The sequence below is a fragment of the Onychomys torridus genome, chromosome 4 (assembly GCF_903995425.1).
Source record: "Onychomys torridus chromosome 4, mOncTor1.1, whole genome shotgun sequence".
NCBI classification, from domain to species: domain Eukaryota; kingdom Metazoa; phylum Chordata; class Mammalia; order Rodentia; family Cricetidae; genus Onychomys; species Onychomys torridus.
The window spans coordinates 8970827-8997574 of NC_050446.1; the positions used below are offsets into that span (position 1 = coordinate 8970827).

Below are 26748 nucleotides of genomic sequence, written 5' to 3' on the forward strand. Positions count from 1 at the left end.
ACCTCTGGAAGAGCAACTGGTACTCTTAACCTCTGAGCCATCTCTCCAGTCCATTTGTTTTGTTTTTGAGACAGGGTTTCTCTGTGTAGCCCTGGCTGTCCTAGAACTCACTCTGTAGACCAGGCTGGCCTTGTACTCAAGAGATCTGCTTGCCTCTGCCTCCCAAGTGCTGAGATTAAAGGCGTGCGCCACCACCACCTGGCCACATCCACTGTGTCTTAATCGGCTTTGATGTTAAGGGCCCAAACATCAACAAGTTATAGCTACTTATGTGAGATTCCACTCAGCAAACCCCATCTATGAGGTGCAAAGTCCTCATTTCTTCCTGCCCCAGCCAAACCTCACCTGTGGAACCTCTGTACTTCATGTGCGCTGCCCAAGAGCTGGCTACGCTCCTCAGCCAGCTGTTGCAAAGACCGCCAACGCTCATTCAGCTCCTGCAGGAGAATGGAAACATCAGTCTTCTAACCTGTTCTGGCACACCCACAAACAGACCTTAGGAAAACGAGTCAACTACAAGTGGTAGGACACCTGTGATTTTCCATTTCCGACCTTCCTTGCAAATACACCAGCAGTGCCACAGCAGTGATCTTGTGCAGATTGAAACCAGTCATATACAATAGCCTGAGAAGTCCTCAAATGCCTGTTCTAGGAACCCTCTTTGTAACATTGGTGCCTGGCACGTGACACTTAAGTCACAAGTGACACATCTAAGAGTCTTCTCTCAGTACTACGACCAATGAAGTCTTGGGCCAGAGCAGACCTGGGAAAGGTGAGTGCAGGCAACTGGAAATCCCAGTGAGGGTTTTTAGCATTGCTCTGTGTGCAACTGGATAAGAATGCTTCCCATAGGCTAATGTTTGAAAACTTGGTCCCCACTGGTTGAACTGTTTGGGAAGAAACTGTCTGCCTTTGTTGGTGGAGGTTTGTCACTGGGAGTTAGAGGTTTCAAAAGACTGGTCATTCCAAGTGTATTCTCTCTGCCTCCTGTTTGTAGAATAAGACGAGACTCTCAGCTGTTCCTGCTGCTATTCCGTCGTGGACTCTAACCTGAAACCTTAAGCCTAATTAAGCACTTCCTTTCATAAACTGCCTTGGTCAGTGTTGTCACAGCAATAGAAAAGTAACTTAGACATGCTCACTGAAGTCTGGATCAAGAGACCTGACCAAGCCGGGTGGCGGTGGTGGTGGGGCGCCTTTAACCCCAGCACTTGGGAGGCAGAGGCAGGAGGACCTCCGTGAGCTTGAGGCCAGCCTGGGCTACAGGGAGAGTTTCAGGACAGCCACAGCTACATAGAGAAACCCTGTCTTGAAAAACCAAAACCCAAACCACAATAATGAAAGAATCCTGATCAAGCTATTTCATGGCTCTCAGGATCTGGTGAGGGTGCTTGAGTATGTTTCTGGGATCTATGGAGCGCGCTCAGTCACAGCATGCCTTCTACTGTAGTCAAGAGAAGGAAATTAGTGAAGAAAAGGAAAGCAGGGTCTGCACTTGTTATCTTTTCTTTTTAAGATTTATTTATTGTGTATGCTGTGTTCTACCTGCATGTATGCTTGCACACCAGAATCTCATTTCTGATGGTTGTGAGCCACCATGTGGGTGCTGGGAATTGAACTCAGAACCTCTGGAAGAGCAGCCAGTGAGATTTAACTTCTAAGCCATCTCTCCAGCCCCCACTACTTCTTACCTTGATGGAGTTGAAGGTGGCCACTGTGTGGACCATCAGGCGAGCAGACTGTGAGAGGAGAGCACAGGAAAACCAATCAAAAGACTTTCTATTCAGAGACAGATCTGCTAGTACCACCAAGTAGGTCCCAACACTCAACCCACGTTATCCTACACAGAAATCTGAAGCAAGGGCATTAATAAAAACTCCAACCACTAGAAGAGCATCAGGAAACACCAAGTACATCAGTGGAGCTGGCTGCAGGGTGAGGCATACCCAAGTGGAGAGTGAATGAAGACAGCCGCTGAAGAAGGAATGCGCCCAGAGTCAGGAATGGTACACATTACTGTCCATACCAAAGCCCTCCAGAAAACAGTTCTACACACACTGGCTAATGTGAAGTTTACTAGTGAGGGGCAAAAATCTCTCATTCCATGCTAATGTGGTTACTAGGCTGTGGTTTCTAACAGTGTCCTGAAGAAAAGAGGACAGTATTCCTGAGTGCAAATGGAAGCAAGCCAATGAATTAGCTTTCTCCTCCACAATGCAGATACTTGTAAACGGCCAAGGAGCGACAAAGTGTGCTATTCCATCCAGCTTACAAACAAAAAACCAAAAAACAAAACAAAAAATTCCTCTTGGCTCTAAGTCTTTCAAGTATGATAAGGAAAAAAAAAAAAAAAAAAAAAGGCAGGGCTCAGCTCTGATGCAGAGGAGGGAAACCATCAAATGTTCCCATGAACCCCAGATGACATGCGGGTATTATATAGGGTCCAGAAGGCAGGGCAGTCATCTTCCAAACCTTCTTAGAAACAGGAGACAGTTCACAAGATCTAAATCTGTGCCAGTGAGATAGTTTAGCAAGTAAAGCAGTTGCTGCCAACTTGGTGACCTTTCAACCCCCAGGATCTACATAGTACAAAAGGGAGAACCAACCCCTGCCAGCTGTCCTCTGGTTGCCATAAACTTGTGTGATGGGTGTTCCCACACACATATATACACAACAAACATGTGCAATTGTAAAACTGTTCTTTTCAGCTAGGCACTGTGGTGCATGTCTTTAATTTCAATACTTGGGGGGCAAAGGTAGGTGGTTCTCTGTGAGTTCAAGACCAAACTAGTTTTGTGACTTCCAGATCAGCGGTCTATGTAGTGAGTTCGAGGCTGGCCAGGACTACGTGAGATCCTGGGTTTTTTTGTTTTTTAAAGATTTATTTATTATGTATAAATATTTCTGCCTGCCCCAGATCTCATTACAGATGGTTGTGAGCCACCGGTGATGTGGTTGCTGGGAATTGAACTCAGGAACTTTGGAAGAACAGCCAGTGCTCTTAACCTCTGAGCCATCTCTCCAGCCCTGAGATCCTGTTTTGTTTTTTAAATCAACTTTCAAAAGAATATCCATTGCTAGAAAAGCTTGGCAGAGCATTCAGACAGGGAGTCAAATTCAATTCCATTTTGCTATGAGAAAAAGTAAGAGTGGGACATAAAGAACTGAATCAAATAAGAAAAAGACCCATACCTTACTTATTGATTATTTTTCTAAAAGATTTATTTATTTTTATTATGTACACTAAAGATGGCACCAGATCTCATTACAGATGGTTGTGAGCCACCATGTGGGTGCTGGGAATTGAACTCAGGACCTCTGGAAGAGCAGCCAGTGCTCTTAACCTCTGAGCCATCTCTCCAGCCCCCACCTTTTTTATTTTTTTAAACCAAGTTAATAATAGAACTGTGAGGAAGACTAAGCCTGGGCTGAGACAGCTTAGACAAGATGCCTGAAAAGCGCACAGGTGAGCAGAGAAGCTACATTTCCAAGCTGTCTTCTGTCCTGAGAATGTACTTTTATGTAACACAGAAGTCTACCTGTAACCGGTTTGTAGCTTAAGCAATGAATTACAAGAGCTGAGCCAGAAGAGAAGATCCTGTGAAACTAAAGTGTGTCTAGCTGGTGGTGCAATCTTAGCTGCAAGCATGGTATATCAAGCCTCCTTCCACATTCTCTGGCAGAGCTTTGCTGTTCTGGTGCAGTACTAACCCTGCACTGGGTGAGTGACGTCAGCTGTGCTGTAGGAGTGACTTGCTCCTCCCCTTCCTGCTTTGGAGATGGGACATTCTATACACAGGTTTCCTTGAGCTACAGATCTGGTCACTCAGGTATGACAGGAGGCCCACTGTCACTCCCATTCTCAGTCCTAGAAACAGACCTCCTATCCTGTCATCCTGTGGTAAGGTGTACTCTGGGATCAAGACGGCCCACCCTTGCTGGGTCTTCTGCTTCTGTGTATTATGCTTGCCAGTTCACAGACAGCAGACTACAGCCACTAAGGTTAGAAGGAGGCTGTACCACCCAAGTGAAAGCTGGATACCAAGAAAAAGGCACACAACGAAGAACATAAGGTGCTGCAAGTTCCTGCAAAACACTTGAACTAGTAATGCCAAAGGAGTTCTTACCTTCCATGGGGAGGCCGTCTTGGAATCTGCTTCATCCTAGTCAAAAAAAAAGGAGTCAGGCAGCATGTCATAGCACAGACCCTTTCCAGTCAGCGACTGTGATCCCAGAGGAAACCCAACAGTTCATCTTCACTACTATGGAACTCAGAGCTGACTACCTAGCAACCAACCTAAGGCTGGCTGAAAGCAATCACCTAACATGTAAAAAATCCTCCTTCCCTTTTAAGAGCCACTTTGTGTCGATGGGTGTTTTGTCTGCATGTAAGTAACATGTACCACCTGTGTGCCTGGTGCCCAGGGTGTTCAGAGGAGGGCATCAGATTCCTTGGAATTGAAGTTAAGAATGGCTGTGAGCCACCCATCATATGAGTGCTGAACTGATTTCAGATTCTCTGCAAGAGCAACAAGTACTTGTAACTGCTGAGCCAACTCTATAGCTCCCTACTGTTTTTATTTATTTTTTATTTTTTGGTTTTTCAAGACAGGGTTTCTCTGTATAGCTTTGCGCCTTTCCTGGATCTCGCTCTGTAGCCCAGGCTGGCCTTGAACTCAGAGATCCGCCTGGCTCTGCCTCCTGAGTGCTGGGATTAAAGGCGTGCACCACCACCGTCTGGCTTATTTTTTTCCAAATACAGTAAAAGAGATGGAAGGAAGAAATTCAATATAATGGTCATCTTTTCTTTAAGTCATACTCATAGAATTCTTTGAAAAAAAAAAAAAAAAACAAACATAAACAATAAGGGAATAGTATTAGGGAAAAAATTTTAGAAAGATAAAGATCAAACAAGTTTTGGCCAGGTAGGTGATAAGCTCCTATAACCTTAGAATTAGGGAGGCTGAGGCAGGATTGTGAATTTGCAGCCAGTCTTAGCTATATAATGAGTTCCATGCCAATCTGGCCAACACTCTAACAACAAAACGCCCTCACTTTTGTTCTGGAGAATGGCAGGCAGCATAGATGTCTAGAATTTCTTCTTCACATTCTTACACAACAAAAGGTCTCTGTCATTCAGCAGCTCTTGCCTTTACATTCTTCCCAAGATCTAAATCCTTGCCAAGATTGAGCTCTATCTATATGGAACCCTGTGACTTACCCTGGGCATCATGCCATACACTTCCTACAAGGAGAGAAGGAAATCGGTGTGTTAATACAGAGGAAACATGATTCAGAATGCCATACAGTAAATGTAGGTGGAAATAAGAGCCACAGAAAACACACTGGAAATCTAGTTAGGAAATCACTAGCTAGCAGAACTCCAAATCTAATGTTTATATGTGCAACACTTATCTCTTTAAGGAATTTAAGAACTTGAAGCCAATGGCAGCAGACATTTAACTTCTACAGCTCTTTATGGGCTTAGGGAGAGCATGGGATGGATGGAGTATGAACTACACTGGCCTCAAATCTGTGTTACAGAATGTGGTCTTGACAGGTGGATCTCTGTGAGTTCGAGGCCAGCCTGGTCCATACAGCAAGATCCAGAACAGGCACTAAAATTACACAAAGAAAGCCTGTCTTAAAAATTAAACAAACAAACAAATAAATAAATGAAAGAATGAGGCCTCTGGGGCTATGAAGGACTTGAGGAAGAACCTTGGTCCAAGATCAAGACACCCACCTGCTGCTGCACAGCTTGTACTTCCTCTGCCATCAGACCTTCAGACTCCAGGTCTTCAGCTACTTTGTTAATGTCCTTCAGCCGAGACTCATTGGCTTTCAGATCCTTTGAAGTAAAAGGCACAATAATTAAATACACAAATAGCAAGTCAGGGGAGGGGACATTTTAAGTCCCCAGCACTGGACAAAAACAGAAGCTACAGAGAGTAAATTCAAAAGTCATATAGATAACACAACCCACAAGATCTTCACTTCAGTAATCTGCTGTCAGGCCCAAAAGAAAAACTTCTTTTGTTTTGTATTACTTTTCTGTGTGTGGTGGGGGTGAGTGTGCCATTGTATATGTATGATGTTAAGAGGACAACTTGTGTAAGTCAGTTCTCTCCAGCCACCAAGTTAAATGGGTTCTGGAGACTGAAGTCAGAATAATCTCAGGCTTGGTGGCAAACACCTTAACCCAGTGAGCCATCTCATGTCCTAAGAACTAACCCACCCACCCTCTTTTTTTAGAGACAGGGTTTCTCTGTGTAGCCCCGGCTGTCCTGAACTCACTCTGTAGACCAGGCTGACCTTGAACTCACAGAGATCCACCTGCCTCTGCCTCCTAGTGCTGGGATTAAAAGTGTGTACCACCACTGCCCCGTGAGAACCAATACTTAAAAAATATATAATATATAACACACACATATATATGTGTATATATGTATGTATGTATACATATACATATACATACATATATACACATATATATGCCTGGAGAGATTAATTCAGAGGTTAAAAGCATTGACTACTCTTCCAGAGGTCCCGAGTTCAATTCCCAGCATCCACATGGTGGCTCACAACCATCTGTAATGAGATCTGATGTCCTCTTCTGGCATGCAGGCACACATGCAGAAGGACCACTGAATACATAAATAAATAGATAAATCTTTACGCGCGCGCACACACACACACACACACACACACACACACACACGTATTTATTTTAAAAGCCAGGCAATGATGGTGCTCGCCTTTAATCCCAGCACTCTGGAGGCAGAAGCAGGCAGATCTCTGTGAGTTCGAGGCCAGCCTGGTCTACAGAGTAAGTTCCAGAGAGCTAGAACTGCACAGAAAAACCCTGTCTCAAAAAAAAAAAACGAAACAAGGAAAACAAGAAATTTAAATGCCAAGTTTTTTTTTTTTTTTAAACTTTACTCACTTAGTGAATTGGTGTTTTGTCTAATGTCTGTGTACTACATGAGTTACAGATAAAGACTGTAACTGTAAGTACGGGTGAGGGGAATCAAACCTGGGTCCTCTGCAAGAGCAGTCGGTGCTCTTAACCTCTAAGCCATTTCTCCAGTTCCTTAAAAAAATTTCAAATTGGGCTGGAGAGATGGCTCAGCAGTTAAGAGCACTGGCTGTTCTTCCAGAGGTCCTGAGTTCAATTCCCAGCAACCACATGGTGGCTCACAACCATCTGTAATGAGATCTGGTGCCCTCTTCTGGCCTGCAGGGATAAGTGAAGACAGAACACTGTATACATAATAAATAAATCTTAAAACAAAACAAAAACAAAAATTTCAAATTATTAATTTTATGTGTATGTTGTTTTGCCTTCATGTGTGTTCATGTACCAAGTTTGTGCCTGGTGCCTGTGGAGGAAGTAAAATGGAGGTATAGACGACTGTGAGCCACTATGTGGATTCTGGGAACGGAAGCTAGCTCCTCCGGGTGCCCTAACTGCTGAGCCATGCCTCCCGCTCCCAGAACTAGATATTTACACAACTCTGCAGCCGCACTGCAAGCGTCTCATACCTTCTGGAAGTCATCGAACTTTTTCTGCAGCACTTCAACCTGCTCCAAGTCTGCGCCAACTTCTTCACTCGTTAGAGCAGCCTCCTTCTCATTGATCCACTGCTGCAGCTCATTCGCTTCCCGGAACAACATGAACTTCTTACAGCTCTTCTCCAACATGCCTTTCCGCTTCTCACCCAGTTCCAGCAGAGACTGATATCTGACAGAAGTCAAGAGGGTGACAAAATGGGCAAGAACCCAAAGATGCTAACACAGGACAACCACTAGGCACCTGAGGTGTGATCCAAGGCATGGTTTTGTAATGATGATGCCTAGCAACAAAGGATCAACAAAGGATCAGAGCACACAAAGATGAGGATACTAAGTAAGCACCCAAACTACAGCTTCAGGGATAAGCGCACAGTACACTGGTCATAACTGGCTGGGGCACATTCATCTCCAGGCCAAGTTTGCAATTATGATGACCACTGAAGCCTGAAACCAAGCACTTAGCACAGAAACAAAATGTTCATGGGACTACATTGGAGAGATGAGATGACGCTACACAAAGATGAAACTACATATAAGGGATTGTCTTGGTTTTCATAATTCTCTGAGCAGCCCCTAAATCGGGGAAGATAAGAGCTTTAACACAGTCCAATACAGGATATTCCATCTCTGGCCAGTAGGACATTTCCATAGTGATCTGTGTATTTTTCAGCAAGTTACTGAAAGAACATCTGGTATGTATACAACGTCATCATCTGCAAGACCTAAGAATCAAAGAATTTTCTAACCCATGTGAACTAAGATACAAAAAACTCAGCTGCCACAATCTTTAGAGACACAAAAACAACAAATCTGATTAAGAAATCAAATTCAAAGTTAAAGAAAAATCTGAAAATCATCACTAAATCTAAGTTTCCCAAACAAACAAAAAAAAGTGCCAAGTTACCAGAAATCAGAGCCCCTCAACCTCTAAGCAGCACTTCACTTCCTCCCTACTGAAGACTACGGCAAAACTGGCTGCAGGTTTATAGAGGACAGGGACTGCTCCTGTGCATCACACAATTAGAGTGAACCAACACCACTCCAACACAAGCAGCAGAAGCAGCTGAGGAGAGCAGACCCACAGAGGGCTTGCACAGCCAGCAAAGCCGTGCTACTGATGTGGCGAGTCCTTGCACCACCTTTTTCTGAATGGACAGTGCTTTGGAGAAAAGCGGCAGAGGGAGAATGGACAGGTGGAGCAGTGGACAGGGGCTCAGCGAGGCTCTCAGCCTACTCACAGTTCTTCCACCTGTTTCATACGCAGAGATACACTGCCGGCCTCCTTAGTTATGCGTGTCCTGCACAGAGGGTACAGCAAAAGCATGCATACATTAGTGGGATTAATCCACGGGAATGAAAAGCAGCAGCTCCGACTGGTGCCATGACGGCAGATGCTTGAAGTGGGAAAAACTCAGGAATCATTCAAAAGCTCTCAGAAGCAGCCCAGGCCATGAATAAAAATCACAGTGGAGAACGGCAGGAAAATTAAATGAGAGGGTTAGTTTACCTTCATGTTCCTGACAAGTCTGCTACATTAAGGCAGCGTTCCCTGTACTGCAAACACTTAACTGCACAGAGCAAGGCCAGGGGACAGAACAGACTTGAAGGACAGTGCTGATTCTAACAGCCAGTTCAGCAACACTATCTCCATCAATACTGTGTTCTTTTATGACCCAGGCCTGTGACAAGAACACAAACTCAAGTGTCCCCTTGTCTATGCAGTAACAGTGAAGAATTCCTACGTGAACAAATGGTTCTTGTCATTTCAACATCATTAAGGTCAGAAAAGCACTTATTCTAAGCCCTACCGGACTTGGAAATATATGTCCTGGGTATTTCCCAGGTGCCCAAAGCTGTTGACTTCATTAGCAGAGTAAGATATGCACTACAGGACAGACAAACAGTACAATATGGGGCTTATCTATATGATGAGGAGAAAACAAGCTTAAAAAATAAATTACGTTCTCTGAATCTAAAGCTATGGAAGAGAGAGCAGCTCTCCAGGCAGCTGTCCAAAGGGAGGCAGAGCCAAGGGGTAAGAAGATATCTGAAAATTCAACCCCAAAAGAATCTTGCCTGTAAGCCAAAGGCTAACACTGTATCAAGTAGTAAAATGTGGTGTAGAAAAAGCAGCCCAGAAACACAGCAAAAAACCAGTGAGATTAAGGTATTAGTCCAGAATTTGGGCTCTAAAAGGGAATTTGTGGGTGAGGAGACGAGGGAAACAGAGAGTACAAAGGGCCCCAGAGCCCCTGACTGTGTCTGACTGAGGTGGGTTAAGCCCTGAGGGCTGTCTAGCCTGTGCTGTGTGTGTTTGAGCCCTTACTGGTTGTCGATTTGCCCCTGGCGCAGCGCAATGCTGCCCTGCTCTTCCAGGAGGTTCTCCCTCGAGGCTGACTGGGCGGGGTCAAGCTTCTTCACATATGCAGCTGGCACAAAACCCTGACGATCATTCACTTCCACTTTCCACCAATCCTAAGGGAGAGAAAAAGAAAAATGAAAGCATATTCTTTTCCTGAGAAAGACAGAGCTTACGCTGGCCTGGTTTTTTATTTTTTTAATTTTGTGTCTTTTGTGTGTATGTTACAAGTGTGTGCCCGCATGTATGCCCATGGAGGCCAGAAGCATGTCAGATGTTCTTGCAGCTGGAGTTACAGGGAGTTGTGAGTCTTGTGACATAGTGCTGGGAACTCAACTCCTCTGGAAGAGGAGCAAAGTGCTCCTAACTGCTGAGCAACCTCTCCAGCCCCCCAAACACTGGCCTATTTGCATGCGTGTGTAGCAGCCACACACAAAGGAGCTCTATTACTTCAAGAAGCTTGTGACAGATTGGAGTCACTCTGCACTGCGACACATGGAGGGTTACAGGTTAAAGATGCAGTTAACTATGGAGGCCAGCCTTCCCATGTAGAGTTAGTTCAAACTATGCTGTCCAACACTGTAGCCACTAGCAACACAGACCTATTCAGCTTTTGTACATTGGAACCAAACTCATCAAGAGCTTCAGTTATATTAACTATAATTCAAGTGTCTGCCGTATGTGCTTAGAAGTAACCATGGGCACAGCACACACAGTATTTTCAACCTCACCTTTAAAACTATGTCAGGGCAACACTGGTCTTGGACAAACTAGGTGGACCAGAGAGTTGGATTTTAGTTCAAAAGATGTTAACAACAGATAAGACTCACAGGTTTCCTTAACCACTAAGGACGGGCTCAGAGTTCCCTAGCAATGGGCAGAACAGTTCTTTGATCTTAACTAAGATGGGAAGCAGAATCCCTCATGACCAGTCAAGTAGTATGCGAAGGAACACATCTCTCCCTTCAAGGACAGTGTCATACCAGCATGGGCTAAGGAGGAAGGCTGATGTACTGTATAGCATTTAATTTGAAGATGAAGTGTATAAGATGTATCACAGCTGCCTTCAACTATCTGCTAATTTTGAGCTACAACTACACAGTCTGGATGAGTAACCAACAGATAGGCTCAGTAGTATACAGTGTCTGTCCAGCCTCTATGAGGTCTTGTCTTCCAGGGCCAGCACTATAAACCACCACCACCAACAGTGTAAGTTATGCACCACCAACAGTGTAAGTTATGGAGCAAATAAATCAGGGCTCAGAAGGGAGAATGTTCAGCCAGGAACACTTGATTTTTTTTTGTTTGTTTGTTTTGGTTTTTCGAGACAGGGTTTCTCTGTAGCTTTGGAGGCTGTCCTGGAACTCGCTTTGTAGACCAGGCTGGCCTCAAACTCATAAAAGATCCACCTGCCTCTGCCTCCCGAGTACTGGGATTACAGGCGTGCGCCACCACCACCCGGCTGGAACACTTGATTTTGATTGTGATTGTGAAGATCTTGCAAGTGACTCGTGGTTCTACTTGTACATGCCAAGACTCTAGAGGATTGATCTAGGACTTCCCTAGTCATATGTGGCTTTGGATAAATGAAGAGTGACTGGGATTTTGATAAAGTAACCCCCTTCTCTTCCCATTCTACCCAAGGATATCCAGCAGAGAACATACTCCAGGGTGCTAATGCACCCAACCCTGGCCATCCTGTGCCTTGCCTTGTTGGTGCTGTTGAGCAAGGTGAGGATATCCCCTTTCTTCATGGTGACCTCACGAGGGCTCTTCTCCTGATAGTCATAGAGAGCCAAGACTAGCTCCTTCCCGGTCTCATCATCCATGGGGGCCACTTGTTGCTAACAATCCAAAGGAAAGGCAAAATGATTAAATGTCACTCATAACGTGTCACCCAAGCACACAACAATCCAACTTCAACAGATATGTTAAATACACACTTATGAGAGTTCTCTTTTTGTTTTTTTGAGACAGGGTCTCTCTCTATGTGGCCCTCAAACTTAAAAAGAACTTTGTAAAGAGCCAATCCTATTTTAGTAGTTATATAGACCAGGCTGGCCTTGAACTCATTCTGGAGATCTGTCTGCCTCTGCCTCCTGAGTGCTGAGATTAAAGGTTTGTACCACTACACCCAGCTCCTTGAGAGTTCTTTACTGAAACTACCAAAAAAGATTTGTTCAAGCTGTTGACCATTAAAACAAATATATGACTGAATATATCCGGGTACGGTGGCTAATGCGTATAAATAAAGCACTTGAGAAGCTAAATGGGAAGAATCAGTTAGTTTGAGGCCTACCTGGACTATAAAGTGACACCCTGACTGTAGACCTGTGTGAGAAGAACATTGCCCATGGCAGTTATGGTGGCATGTGCCCTTAATCACAACACTCAAACAAATCCAGCAAACAAAGTAGAGGCAGGCCATTTACCCGAGTTTGGGGCCAGCCTGGTCTACATAGTGAGACCCTGTCACAAACAAACCCAAAGACCCACGGCCTTAAATGTCTGTCCATTCCCCTTGCCTCATCCTGGGCCCTCAGTACTCTACAACGGCAGCACTACTTACCCGGCATGACTGGGCCTGCTCTCGCAAAGCCTGGATGCTGCTGCCATAGGCGCTGAGATCAGACATCAAAGCTTCATGCTTCTTGAGCAGAGCCTGAAACCATACACATGGAATCTTGTCTGTCTTCAGAGGCCCCTTGCCATAAGAAGACATGACTGCTAGCTGTTCTGTATACTCCTAATTTTTTTTTAATATTTTGTAAAATATATTTTTAAAATCATTTGAGAACATCATACATGAGTAGTGCACCTACATCTCCACTCCCCTCTCCCCGTCAACTACTCCCATACTTCCCTCCTTTTCTACAATTACTATTCTCTCTACACACGCTCGCACACACTCTACTGAGTACATTTATTGCTGCACATGTATGAATTTGTGTCTGGGGCTGACCACTTGTGACTGGACAACCTACATGGGAGCTTGTCTCTGGAAGAAACTGTTTCTCCCTCTCTCAGCCACTGATCACTAACAGCTTTTCATCTAGGGGTGGGACCTTGTGGAATTTTCCCCCATTCATGTTGGCTTACACTTCTTTTTTTTTTTTTTTTAAGTTTTATTTATTTATTATATATACAGTGCTCTGCCTGCATATATGCCTGTACACCAGAAGAGGGCATTAGATCCCATTGTAGATGGTTGTGAGCCACCATGTGGTTTCTGGAATTGAACTCAGGACCACTGGAAGAACAGCCAATGTTCTTAACCTCTGCACCATCTCTCCAGCCTGGCTTACACTTCTTCGTGTGTGTGTGTGTGTGTGTGTGTGTGTGTGTACACGTACACACAGTGGCACATGCATGGAGGTCAGAGGACAACTTGCAGAAGTCAGATCTCTGATTCTACTATATGAGCCTGGGTATTGAACTCAGGTCAACAGGCTTAACACAAGTGCCTTTACCCACTGAGCCACCTTGCCAGGCTTTCTCTTTTTCCTCTTACTTTCAGGAGACGAGATACTGCTGCGTTATAATCTCCTCTCTCCCCCTGCTTTACCTTTACAAAGGATCTGACATATGCAGACACCCACAGAACAGTTACCTCACATGCTTGAGAACCCCTTTTTACAAGGCAACTTTGCCACTCCCCACTAACACATCTCCAGCGTTTTTGGTTCTCCTGTGAAGGCTCAGCTCACCTAGGGAGGTTTGTGGCACTGGGAATGGAATCCAGAACTGTGTACAAGCTACAGCAGTGCTTTACCACTGGGCAATGGCCCAGATCTCTCATTCTTTTTTTGACAAGACCGTCAAGAGGTAGGTCTGGAGACAACTGTCTCAGACCTTCATGAACCAAACATGAGAGTTACAGTAAAACAACAGATGATTAGCAAAAAGGGTACATGTGTGTGGGCGTATGCACTGAGTGTTGCACGTACATGCATTGCTAAGTTTACAAAAGGGTGTCAGTGTTGGCATGCTTATATAAGATGGTCTAACTACATGTCTGCATCCACATGAACAATAAATGTGACTTAACAGTTGCAGGTGGGCAACAAGCAGTCTTTTCTTTGGTTCCTAAATTTCCAAAATTAAAAGTAAAAAAGATTCCTAAACACTTTAAAAAGCAGCTGCAGATACTTTCCCTTCCCTACAGCACCTTTTCCACTACTTTGCTTCTAGTCTAAGGCCAGGCCCATTTCCCAAATACATGTGATGCTCAGGCCTGAGCTACCTCAGCAGAGTCCTCATCCTTTCCATAGTCGGTGCTGCCCACAATGGGCTCCTTCTCCCGCATCCAGGACTCAGCCTCGTTGGCATCGGCAAAGTACTGCTGGGCCTGCAGCGAGTCCTCTAGATCTTGCCTCCGCTGGGAGGCTTTGGCTTTCAGTGCCTCCCACTTCTGGTTGAGCTCACTCAGTTTGGCCTTCACGTCCTCTGCAGCAAAATGGCCTGGAGGGATGATGGTGAGAAGCACACTGACTGACAGCAAAACTCCCAGATGAGGCCTGGTCAGAGCCTCACTGGCTGGGTCCAGGTCCATGTACTGAGAGCCAAGAGGGTAGACATAAAGAACAAAACCAGGTCTAGTCACTGACCACATTTACTCACCTTCCTCCACCATGGCATTTCCCTTCTGTGTCACTGCTTTGATGCGGGGTTCATGCCCAGCAATTTCTGCTTGTAAAGCTTGATGTTTCTTTAGCAGATTCTGGACTCCAATTAGATCTTTGCCTAAAAGCAAAATCCATTCTCTTGTCAACCAGCATTGAACTGACACTACGGGCTCCCACCAGTGCTGCAGTATAGGGGTCTGAACTTCACCTCACTCCCTCTGATACAATCCTTTATGCTATGGGATGCTGCAGTGGCATGGTGCTGCCTGGGCAGATAGACTAACCTCTATTAGTGGATGCAGCAATAGGTTCCTTTTCTCGAATCCAGGTTTCCTCATCCTCCACGTCTCGGAAGAGCTGCTGCAGACGAAGAGAATCTGCCAGCTTCTGTTTCCGGGCCACCATCGGTTCTTTGAGAGCCTCATAGCGAGCCACAAGGGCCTCTTGCTTCTTCTTAATGTTTTCGGCATCGAAATGGCCAGCATCTTGGAACTGGCGGGCCTGAATTGTGATGCCATCAATTCGATCCTGGGACAGGATGATAAGGTTTGAAAACTGAGACCAATTCCCAGAGACTCTGTTCTGCACATCTCCAGCCTATTACTTGGTGTGAGGATTCATCAGACACCAAGAAAAGTTAACATGGTGCTTGCCCTACCCTGACAATATTTGTTCTGCCATGGCCTTCCCTCATTTTAGGCTCCCGGAGAGCACTGAGGGAAAACACTCTGAGTAGAAGCATGTAGAGTTCTGTAAGACAGTCACGTATTTCACCTTCCCCCCAACAGTCTCATCTAGAAATGTTCACCATTCACCATTCTCCCATCCAGCACTGCCTTGCCCCACCACAGGTCCCATTTCCCACTCCACCTGGTGGGCAGCCACATCTGCCTCTAGCAAGGGCGTGCTTTTTCTGGAGGTTCTGGACATTGGTGAGGTCTTTGCCATAATCATCTGAAGCCAAGTGACCTTCGACTTCATACAGCCACAATTCAATGTCCTCAACATTGCGATTAAATTGTTGCTGCTGGTTGGCTTCCCGGAGTTTTATTCCTGTTCAAGGGAGAAATGTGACTCATTAACACTGATCATGAGCCATGGTATCCTGGTGGAGGATTGTGGTGAGAATCTTAGTCACTCTCCAGGTTTACTGAATAGCTGAAGGGAAAACCTCGAGTATGACTTCTGCTCTACATTTTACAGGCTAACTGGAGGCCTGTCTGGAAAGCATCTTTAATTTTATGAGATACTACTCCTGGCTCGTCATGCTCATCTGTGATTTTAAGTGAGAAGGCTCAATTCATTCCCTTTAGTCTCTCCAACCAACCACTATCTTCAATCAAACTTACCAGATGATCAAAGTATTGAGAACCCAAGCCAAGTAATCCCTACATAGCAACAATCCTTAACAGCAAAACTATCATTCTACCCTTCCTGGGTGTTATCTGGTCCTAGAACGCTGAGCCAAAGAGAAGTGTTCAGTTTCCCAACCGTGCCTATCACCAAACACTTTTCTACTTTCTCCTACCCTTTCAGTTCTGTGGCCTCTAGAAGTTTCTTCCACAAACTGATGACCTCATTCATACGAGTTGCTACTTCTTCCTTGGCATAGTGGTTGACATCGATCAGCTTTTGCCCAGCTTTCTCTAGGGCATCAATACGGCTCTGGTTGGCTGAAAGCTCAGCCTCAAAAGCCTGATGCTTCTGGACTTTGCCTTGCAGGTTGGATGGATCCTGCCAATCAAAACAAGAGGGTTCGCTTTAAACCTGAGTGTGCAGAGTTACTACATGTCCATAAGAGCCAGCATGTCAGCTAGTGCGGTTTGTGGAATCCCTTCGTTAACTGTTTGTTTTGTAGCTCCAACTAGTTTTAGACAAGGACCACGTGACAAAACGGACTGTACGTTACTTTGTAAGCCTCGTCAGTGGCAGTTTTCATCTTCTCGTTGACCCAGCTTTTGAGCTCATCCGAGTCACGGAAGAACTGCTGCAGGTGGAAGGAGTCGGCCAGCTGGGCCCGGCGGTGCAGTGCTCGCTCGTGGAGCGCATTTCGGCGGCTGAGGAGCTGAAAGACAGGGACCATGGGATTTTATAGTTGATACTCCCCAAAAGGTGGCCAGCTCAACTGACTGCAACAAATATCTCAGAAAGGGAACCTGCACACTGCACAAGAAGCCCAGGAAACTCACAGCATCTCGGCGAGTAGCCACGTCCTCCATTGCGTAGTGGTTATTTTGGATTAGCTTGGTTGCAAACTCATCCAGTGCCTAGAAAGGAAGGCAAGAGTGGTCACTAAGCACATGACCCTAGCCTAGGCTATAGAGAAACGAGAAAACATCCTAATCTTAATAGTCAAGGTCTGCATTGAGCCATGCACCCACCACTGGACCCAGTTGGCTGATTATGCTCACCTGCAGGCATAGCCAACCTATGGCTCATGAGTTGCATGTACTCTAGGATAGCTATGAATTCGGTTTAACACAAAATCCTAAATGTAAAAAGGTTATGGGAATGAGATCCTTTTTTTTTTTTTTTGGTAAGTATCTAGTTCTTAAGAGTGAGCTCTTACGGACACAGACATCACTGTTGCAAGTGGACATGCCTGGAGGAATCTGCTTGATGTTATGAAACAGCACAAGATTGTTCATTCCCCTCAAGTGTGCAGACATCAACTGCTGTAGGAGCACCTCATGTTTTCTTTATTGGATGAGCACGTGTTGCCTTACTCCGATTTAGTGTCAGTCAAAGGTATATCTGAATTTGGAGGTTTCCATCAAGTGATTCTGCTCCATAAAGCTGTGTTACATGTACAAGAAGATCAAATGATCTCATCATGAGGTCTTACATATTCCTGGAGTACTGGGCAGACAGCTCCCAAACCTCTTAGAAAGGGATTGTTTACTCTATGGACCACATGACAAGGGTCTTACTGTGATTTTTTCTTCCTGGGCACTGAGAGATTTCTCGAAGTCCTCATGCTTCTTTAGAAGAGCTTCCACACTGTCTAAGGAGTCACCCAAATCCTCATTTAGCAGGAAGGCCTGGAGAAAGGAAAGCCAGAGTGCAGCATCAGGGACTGCTCCTTCATCTGCAGCCCCAAAGCAAAAGCACACCTTTGGCAAGACACAGACAGGAAATATTCTATAGCAATTAGGCTTCTAAGACCACTACTGCAAAGTCTAGTCTTTTTTTTCGAGACAGGTTTCTCTGTGTAGCTTTGTGCTTTTTCTGGAACTCACTTGGTAGCCCAGGCTGGCCTCGAACTCACCTGGCTCTGCCTCCCAAGTGCTGGGATTAAAGGCATGCGCCACCACTGCCCGGCTAAGTCTAGTTTTTTATATGCTTTTAAAAATCAACCAGGGGCCTGGAGATATGGCTCAGAAGTTAAGAGCACTGACTGCTCTTCCAGAGGTCCTGAGTTCAATTCCCAGCACCCACATGGTGGCTCACAACCATCTGTAATGAGATCTGGCACCCTCTTCTGTATACATAATAAATAAATAAATCTTAAAAAAAAAAAAAAATCAACCAGGAGGCTGGGAGGCGGGAGGAGGGGACAGAGGGGGATCTGTGGTTGGTATGTAAAATGAATAGAAAATTTCTTAATAATAATAATAATAAAAACCCCTTAAAACATTGTCATATAGTATCTGATACAGTGTTTTAAAAAAAAAAAAAAAAAAAAAAAAAAATCAACCAGGAGAGAGTTGGAGAGACAGCTCAGTAGTTAAGAGCAGTGGCTGCTCTTCCAGAGGACCTGGGTTTAATTCTCAGCACCAGACAGCTTATAACTGTCTCTAACTCTGTAACTCCAGTTTCAAGGGATCAAGCACTCTCACACAGACATACATACGGGCAGAACACTAAGACACATAAAAGAGGAATCAATAAATAATTTTAAAAAATCAACCAGAAACACTTAAAATAATCCTTACCGTATACTCATCCAAACATTTTCCTAACTATTTCTTTTAAGGGAGGAAGGGTATTGACACAAGGACTCACTATGCAGTCCAGATGCTCTTTCACCTTCTAAGCAGCTCAGCTGACCTCAAACTTGTGACCCTCCAACTCAGCTTTCTGAGTACGAATGCAAATAGGTACCAGCTCTCACATAGCTCTTGCGGCCTCTCTTACATTCAGATTACACAAGGCTAAATTCTAATTTTTCAGAAACCCTTTTTTTCTGCACAAATCTTTTCTAAGTGTCTTCCTGTCTCAGCAACATCACAGGCAGACAGGGCCAAAAGAAACCTGCTCAGTTCCCTTCCTCACTCTATCCAATACTGAAATGGCTCCGAGTCCTGAAGCAAATCCAGCACTTGTGGAGCGGGAGGGCATGACCCTCATCCTTCCCTGGTGGGGCTCCTGATGCAGCACATTACCTCCTGCTTGCTCATCCAGTTGTCCACCTGCTCAGTGTCACGGTAGAAGAGCTGCAGGTCCATGCACTGCTCATACTGCTGCCTCCGCAGCTCCCAGAGCTCCAGCAAGGTGGCTCTCTCCTCTGAGAGGATGCTCAGCTGGGGAACAGGAAGCAAAGTTACCTTCCACCTTGTGGGAGACACAGAGCTACTCATGCTAGGCTTCAGGCATTTCTTTGTGTGATAGCACTTAATGTATATAAGCTTAATATGAGAAATATACAAATACTACAGAACCAGCATGTGTGTACTATGTACAAGAACCCCATCCTGACTAACCTAGAATTTACTGTCATATTATCATAAACATTCTAGGTAAAAATGCCAAGGTGAATTGCAGATAGATGAAATTCTCTAAAAGTGACACCATGTAAACAGAGGATGAATTTGTCAAATGAGAGCTGTCAATTGGGTGGGCATCCCAAACCTGTTAAGTAAGTTCATGAATGCCTGGGACGCTTTACAATTTGTGTCCTATTTGTTCCAACTACTAATATCACATATGCCTGAAAGTTAAAAGAATTTTTAAAAGTCTCTTGGTCTTTTATATTACACATACAAATTTTCCCGCTCCAAGACAGGCTCGATATAGCCCTAGATAGTCTGGAACTTGCTATGTAGACCACACTGACCTCAAACTCACAGAGATCTGCCTGCCCACCTCTTCCTCCCCAGTGCTGGGATTTAAAGTGTGTGCCACCACGAGCAGCCACATATATCTTTTTTAAGTCTCTACAGGAAAAAGCTGCCCCTTGGTGGCAGAATCTTGGGCTAATAATACGTGCTCTCAATGAATGGTGGGCCCCTAGCTGGTCACAGAGATAGAGAAGCATTCTCTGGTCCTGGCTTTCTCTTTATAAAAGCCCCTTTTCACTCTCTTACCTTCTCCCTCACTTCATCGGAGGCATAGTGACCAGCTGCAAGCAGAGCCTGCCCAGACTCATCAGCAGACTTGAAGCTATCTTCATGAGCATCAATTTCTCCCTGCAGAGTAAAAGAGAGAGCATATTCCAGTATCTTTTGGGGCAGGGTGGGAAGTGTGGGAAGGCATGGGTGGCAGGGACACAAGGTTGTTGAATTTCAAACACCCATTAACAAGTGAGACTGCTAAGATAAGAAAGAGAGAGAGTGGCAGGTTTAAAGTGCTTCCTGTCAGCATCAGCTTCGGAAACCAAATATGAAAATAATTATCTGCCAACCGGGAAGTGCTTGCCACCAGCCCTGTAGGCCACATGTCATTAATCAAGCCGCCACATGTTCACATAGATCCAAGCCCCCCTATTTACTGTTCATTCTTCTTTTTTATGCCATACAGACTTGCATACTACAATTTTATAGTATCCAGGAAAGTGAATCCCTCCCTTCCTCTACCATGTTTCTCAAAATTGCCTTAGCTTTTTTGTGGCCTTAGCTTATTCATTGCAAATGCTCTCAGTCCTGTTGGGCTTCTGACATTGAATGTTTCCATTTATAAAAACCATCCATTCAGCTACACATTAGGTAAGTCATTTTACTTGGTCAATCTTTTTTGCAATGTCTTTTTTTTTTTTTTTTTTAAGGTAGAGTCTCACTGTGTAGCCCTGACTGGACCTCACTATGTAGACCAGGCTGGCCTGGATCTCAAAAGATTCATCTGCCTCTGCCTTCCCAGTGCTGAGATTAAAATTATGTACTACCACACCTAGCAAGTTCTTTAAACCTTTCTTGAAACATGGTGGTAGAGGCACATGCCTTTGATCCCAGCACTCAGGAGGCAGAGGCAGGAGGATCTCTGTGAGTTCTGGAAGATCATGGAAATACTACCTTGTGCTCTTGATGCCTATCCAGCAGAGCTTCAGCGCCAGCCACATCATTAGCCAGTTCATCTGCATTGATGAGGGCTTTCATTTCAGTCACCCAGCTTGTGAGGTCACGGAAGTCAGCAAGAAAGCGCTGAAGCCTTGGAGAAATAAAAGGATGTCACTTCAGTTCTGGTCCCAGGACAGAAGATGGCTTTCCTAGAGCTCTGAATTCTGTTCTCAAAAGTCAACCACACAAACCCTAGTCCTGGGAAAGGAAAAGTCACTGAACTTAAAGACAGCAGAAGGCAGAAAAAAGGTTCTGTCGTACACAGTAACACACCCACCTTGTCTCACATTTTCTGCTGTTTGTTGTATAGGTCTCTCTATACTGTGCTGGCTAGTCACTGCCACTAACTCACTGTCTTTAACTTTCCTGTTATTACCAGGGCCAACTCAGGGTGAGTAAGAAGTACCCTTTACCTTTCCAATTCTTTATTTACTAAGTTTTAATAGGCTACTCTATATGATACCGATAGCAATGGGGTATTTCTGTTCAAAGTGAAGTAAGAGTGGATAGAAGAATTTATGAAGTTATAAATACTATGTACAAACTATACTCTACAAAGTTCCCAGTCTCCAAAAGAATTTTAAGCCAGGTGGTGGTGACACAGGCCTTTAATCCCAGCACTCGAGAGGCAGAGCCAGGAGGATCTCTCTTGAGTTCAAAGCCAGCCTGGTCTACAGAGCGAGATCCAGGACAGGCACCAAAACTACACAGAGAAACCCTGTCTTGAAAAAAACAAAACAAAATAACAAAACAAACAAACAAAAGATTTTAATGTAGGTGAGGGAAAGTACTCTGCATTTTCTTATTGGTGATTCTTCATAGGGTACAGTAACATTTTTGGTATCTAAAATTGACCCTCTGCCTCTCCTGTCTATACAAGAATGAAAGAACCATGACTGCTAAGCACCAAAGTACCTGTATGAGTCATCAAGCCGTGCATGTCTCTCTGCTGCCAGAGTGCGGATCTGTTCCCAGTTGGTAATCAGCTCCTCTCGTTTTACCTGGATCTGGTTGGCACTCAGAGGGTGTGACTGCTGCAGACGGTCGGCCTCAGCACACAGGGCTTTCACCTAGAAACAGACTCTTGTCAGCACCATTCTCCTGCTCTTGCTAACTGACTTAAATAATCAGTGGCTTTCAAATCCATCATGTGGCTGGACAGTGGTGGCGCACAGAACTGGGAAGCAGAGGCAGGCGGATCTCTGAGTTTCTGAGGCCAGCCTGGTCTACATAGTTAGTTCCAGGATGAGTAAGTCTTCACAGAGAAACCCTGTCTCAGAAAAACAAACCAACCCACCTTGTCCTCTAGAGCAGCAAGATCTCTCTCCAGACCTTCATGCTTCCGAAGCAGAGCTTGAACACTTGCTAGGTCTCTGCCAAAGTCATCAGAGGCCATTAACTGTTCCTTCTCCTTAATCCAACCAATGGTCTCATCCACATCCCTAGAGAAGAAGGACCAGTCAACCCAGTTATACATCTGTCCAAGTGCACTGGGAACACCATAGAGGCAAAGCTCTGCTCAGCTCTCACAGCCCCAGTACCTGTTGAAGCGTTGAACCTCAGCAGCACCAAATAGCTTCCCCTGACGTTGAAGAGCCAGGCCTTTCAGACGCTGCCATGCTGCATTCACCTCATCCTGCTTGGTCTTGATCAGCTCCTCTTCCGGATGCTGCTCCTACACAAGGAAGAGAATGGGCCGATCTATGTGCCACCTCTGGCCTCAGCAAGTTATTCTAGGCCTGGCTCCAGAGCACAAGCAAGTCTTCACAACTGTGAAGAAGCTCGGGTCTGTGTAAAAGGAAGAGAGCTGCAGCTCAAAAGAGAATCCATTTCTTTGAATAAACTGCTTTCTATCCCTGTCTCAAAAAAAAAAAGACTAGTCTAGTACCCACATGGCAGTTCACTTTCACCTGTAATTGTAATCCCATGGGATCTGACATCCTTTTTTAGCCTCTGCAGGCACCAGGCACACACATAGTGCACATACATATATACAAGCAAAACACTCACATATAAGATGTCTAAGGCTCTAAAAAAACAGACAAGTTCCCTTTCGCAGGACATCCTACAAGTCCCCATGATGTTGTGAGCAGCACACATCAATCTGCTTCTCACCTGGATGAGTTTGGCAGCAAACTGGTTTACTTCATTAACTCTTTCTTCATGAGCAGCCAGATCAGTTTTGAAACTCTTCAAATTTCTTCTGCAGGACTTCCACATGTTCCAGGTCCTGGCCCAGCTCCTCAGAAGTCACAATTGCTTCCTATTAAGGGAGAGAACCAGCTTGAGCCACTGGGTAATAGTCAATTAACAAAGGCTGCCATGGAGAAGAAACATTAGGGACGAGGCCACATTCACTTTAATGGAAAACTCTCTATGCAGTTTTTCACTTCTGTCCTCTAGTGTTCTGTCCCAGAGACCCTAAGTTTCAGGGTCACAAAATCATAGGTTCCTAGACAGCAGCCAAGATAGAGTCTCCCCCTCCTGTCCTCCCTCTAACCTAGGGCTACCAACTGCATTAACACTGTCTCTCAAGGCAGATCACAGGGAGGCTCCTTCCTCTTGGGGGGGCCTAGCACACCTGCCCTCAAAGCATACCTTGTCATTGATCCAGTCCATCACATCCTCACACTCCCGCAGATACTGCACCAGCTTCTGTGCCTGCAGCAGTTTGACCCCTTTCTCCTGCATCTTCTCCAAAAGCAACTCCCACTGGCGGTGCAACTCCATCAAACGTGTCTGGAGGTTAGAAGGCAGACCTTTAAACCAGGCATGGTGGCACACACTGGAAGGCAGAGGCAGGCAGATTTCTGAGTTCAACGCTATCCTGGTCTGCATAGTGAGTTCCAGGACAGCCAGAGCTACACAGAGAAACCCTGTCTCAAAAACAAAAACGAAACTAAAAAAGCCAGTGAGGTGGCTCTGGCTACCCTCTTGCCTTTCGAGCCTGAGGAGCTAACTCAAGTTCCCAGAAGCCACAGCTGAGGGAGAGAATAGGTTCCTGAAAACTGTCCCAGGACCTCCAAAGTGCCCTGTGGTACTCTTGCACTCTCTCATACAACAGCAGAGTTAAACTTAAAACAGAATTACAATGTGAAAATCTTCGGAAAACAGGAATTGAACACCATCAGCTCTCAAATGGCTCTTCAGAGAAAAGGCTTTGGAGGGCCTTACAGTGACAGTTGTTGAACACAACATCTCAAGCTAAGTTCAAACCTCATCTACATAGCAGCCCCAGAGCACAGAGTATTTACTTCCCAGCATCATTGGGTGTTCACAGCACAGACCCAGAAAGGACCTGAGAACTGGGAGAAGCTAAGAAAACCATTTCAGCCTGTGTGCTGTGTTCTGGCACTTGATTCCACCTTGGGGCCTTGATTATGCCCACCCTAAGACACTGGGAGTTTCTGGGTAACACTGACAGGCAAAGATATACCACACAGGTTCAAACACAAACAGAATTGGAATCTGGGATCCACCCATGTTGAGATATCACTCTCAGCAAGAGAAAAAACAAAACAAAACAACAACAAAACACTTTGAAAGACAGGGAACAGTCAGCATGGGTGGAATCTCTTAAAAGCAAGCAGGAAGGTTTCACCAGCAGAGGGCGATCTGTGAGGAAATGAGAGCTCACACAGTTCACAACGCCATGACTAGAAGGAAATGAAAGGCATCACAAGGCAATACTCCACCTACTCGGATGTGAGACCCAATGTGGGTGGCCGTGACTATGGGGCGCCAAGCTGTCCGGTATGGTGTGAAAGTCTAAACCAGTGACAAGACAGGTTATACAGGACACAGACACAATCTTCTACACCACCCGTTTTCCTTTGTGCTAATGCTGCCTGCCAAACTAAACTGCTAACTTTTGGGACAAATAAACTTCCAAGGCAGGTCAAGATCACTATGGAAAGTGTGAGCCCCAATACTAGATGTTAGAACTCTTTGCTTAAGAATGGGGTTACAGAGACTAGCCAGACCTCACCCTCAAGTCTACTGTTCAGCCACACAAATTTTATTTTCACACAGTCAAGTCATGACTCAGGCACTGGCACAATTTTCTCAGCTCTGAAAGTCAGAGAGGGCCTGGCTATGCAGGCTGCCTACAGTCTAGGAAGAAGAGCAGGTAGGGCAGCAAGAGCATTTAAGGAACTGTAGAACTCAGGGTGGGATAGAAGGCCTGGCTCTGACTCGGGCAATTTCTTAACATGGCCATGAGCCAGAAGCAGGAGCTTTCAGAGATGCAGACACAGGAAACATTATGAAAAGATAGGCATGGAATACACTGGAAACAGCACAGTGAAATTCTACTTCTCAGCTGTGGGACTTTGGGCAGCTTACTCAAAATTCTCTAGGCCTCAGTATTTCTTCTACCTTTCCATGACATGGAGAAATGGGAACCTTGTAAGCTTGTGAAAATTAAAGACATTAGCCAAGTGTCTTGTAGTACCTTAGCAGCTACAAACAGCAACCTGACAAATGCTAGTTAACAGCACACATAAAACTGCTTTGATAAGCTCTTCAAATGGGGCACAAATGAACTCAGCATTGGGTCCTCTCCCAAGATGAATTCCCAAAGTCAAACACTTGGTCTGTTTCTCTCCGGTCAATCTGTAGCTGGGTTATAATATACAATCTTATAAAATTAGTAAAATTTCTGTTAGGGAGTAAGAAGCCAACTGACTTTATTTACTATAGGTCTATATTAAAACAATGAAAAATACTTGTATTTAATTGAAAGATGTAATACATTAGTCAAATGAACTCAATATAATTAAACAGTTGGTTATAGGACAACTGACACTTTTCTTTATAATCACTACTAAGAACAGTCTTAACAGTTCCTAATCAAAAGCCTAGATTCTAGATTCAGCCAGGGTGTGGTGGCCCATGCCTTTAATCCCAGCACTTGGGAGGCAGGCAGAGGCAGGTGGATCTCTGTGAATTCTAGGCCAGCTTGGTCTATAAAATGAGTTCCAGGACAGGGCTACACAAAGAAACCTTGTCTTGGGAAAAACAAACAAACAAAAAAACAAAAACCCAAAAACCAAACCAAACCAAACCAACAAAAGCCTAGATTCAGTAAGTGGGCAGATAGGCTGGTCCACTTCAGAACACCCAGAGCAGACAGACACCAGCACAACAGATACGGCACAAATGTCTATACTGGGAACTCAGCCTGGCTCCTAGCTTCTTCAAAAGGTCTACTGAAGGAGAGTGGGGGTGATTACCCCTCGCTGAGGCTGAGAGCTTTTGTCTACATCTTCAAGAATGCTTGACAGGTAAAGACCTAGGAAAGGCTGAGCCCTCAATGCAATGTGGCTTTGGAGACAAGCAAATAAAGGTTAGATGAGGTAACACATACTACAACCCCAGCATTCGGGAGGCTGAGACATGAGGATCCAGTTCAAGCAACAGCTTGTTCTGTACACCTATATTGTGACACAAAGAAAGAAAACAAAAAGAACAAAACAAAACATGTAGACAGCCAGATGGTGGTGGTGGTGGTGGCACACCTTTCATCCCAGCACTTGGGAGGCAGAGGCAGGTGGATCTGAGTTCAAGGCAGGTGGATCTCTAAGTTCAAGGCCAGCCTGGTCTACAGAATAAGTTCTAGGATAGCCAGGACTGTTTCACAGAGAAACCCCATCTTGAAAAAACAAACAACAACAACAAAAAATACATGTAGACAAGAAGTATATCAAAGGGCTAAAGAGATGACTCAGTAGTTAAGTATACATCTCTCTTAGACCTGAGTTCAATTCACAGTACCCACATAAATTAGCTCAGAATCAACATTAACTCCTGCTTCAAGGGATCCAACACCCTCTTTTGGTCTCTGAGTGTTCATGAACATACATACACAGAAACACACATAAGTACAAACAGAAATTAAAATTTGAGTAAGTATCGC

At 44.9% G+C, this 26748-nt stretch overlaps 1 protein-coding gene across 1 annotated transcript in view; it reads right to left on the reverse strand.

Moving 5' to 3' along the window:
- Sptan1 (spectrin alpha, non-erythrocytic 1) overlaps positions 1-26748 on the reverse strand; it is an 87244-nt gene that overhangs the window by 25680 nt on the left and 34816 nt on the right. The window contains exons 17-29 of the mRNA XM_036183326.1: positions 14844-15087; positions 14555-14677; positions 14178-14395; positions 12504-12596; positions 11644-11778; positions 9902-10050; positions 8814-8873; positions 7546-7744; positions 5747-5851; positions 5222-5245; positions 4128-4163; positions 1692-1739; positions 346-437 (exon numbers count right to left, since the gene is read on the reverse strand). Of these exons, the coding sequence (XP_036039219.1) occupies positions 346-437; positions 1692-1739; positions 4128-4163; positions 5222-5245; positions 5747-5851; positions 7546-7744; positions 8814-8873; positions 9902-10050; positions 11644-11778; positions 12504-12596; positions 14178-14395; positions 14555-14677; positions 14844-15087 (1526 nt within the window). The remainder of the gene's footprint in view (positions 1-345; positions 438-1691; positions 1740-4127; positions 4164-5221; positions 5246-5746; positions 5852-7545; positions 7745-8813; positions 8874-9901; positions 10051-11643; positions 11779-12503; positions 12597-14177; positions 14396-14554; positions 14678-14843; positions 15088-26748) is intronic.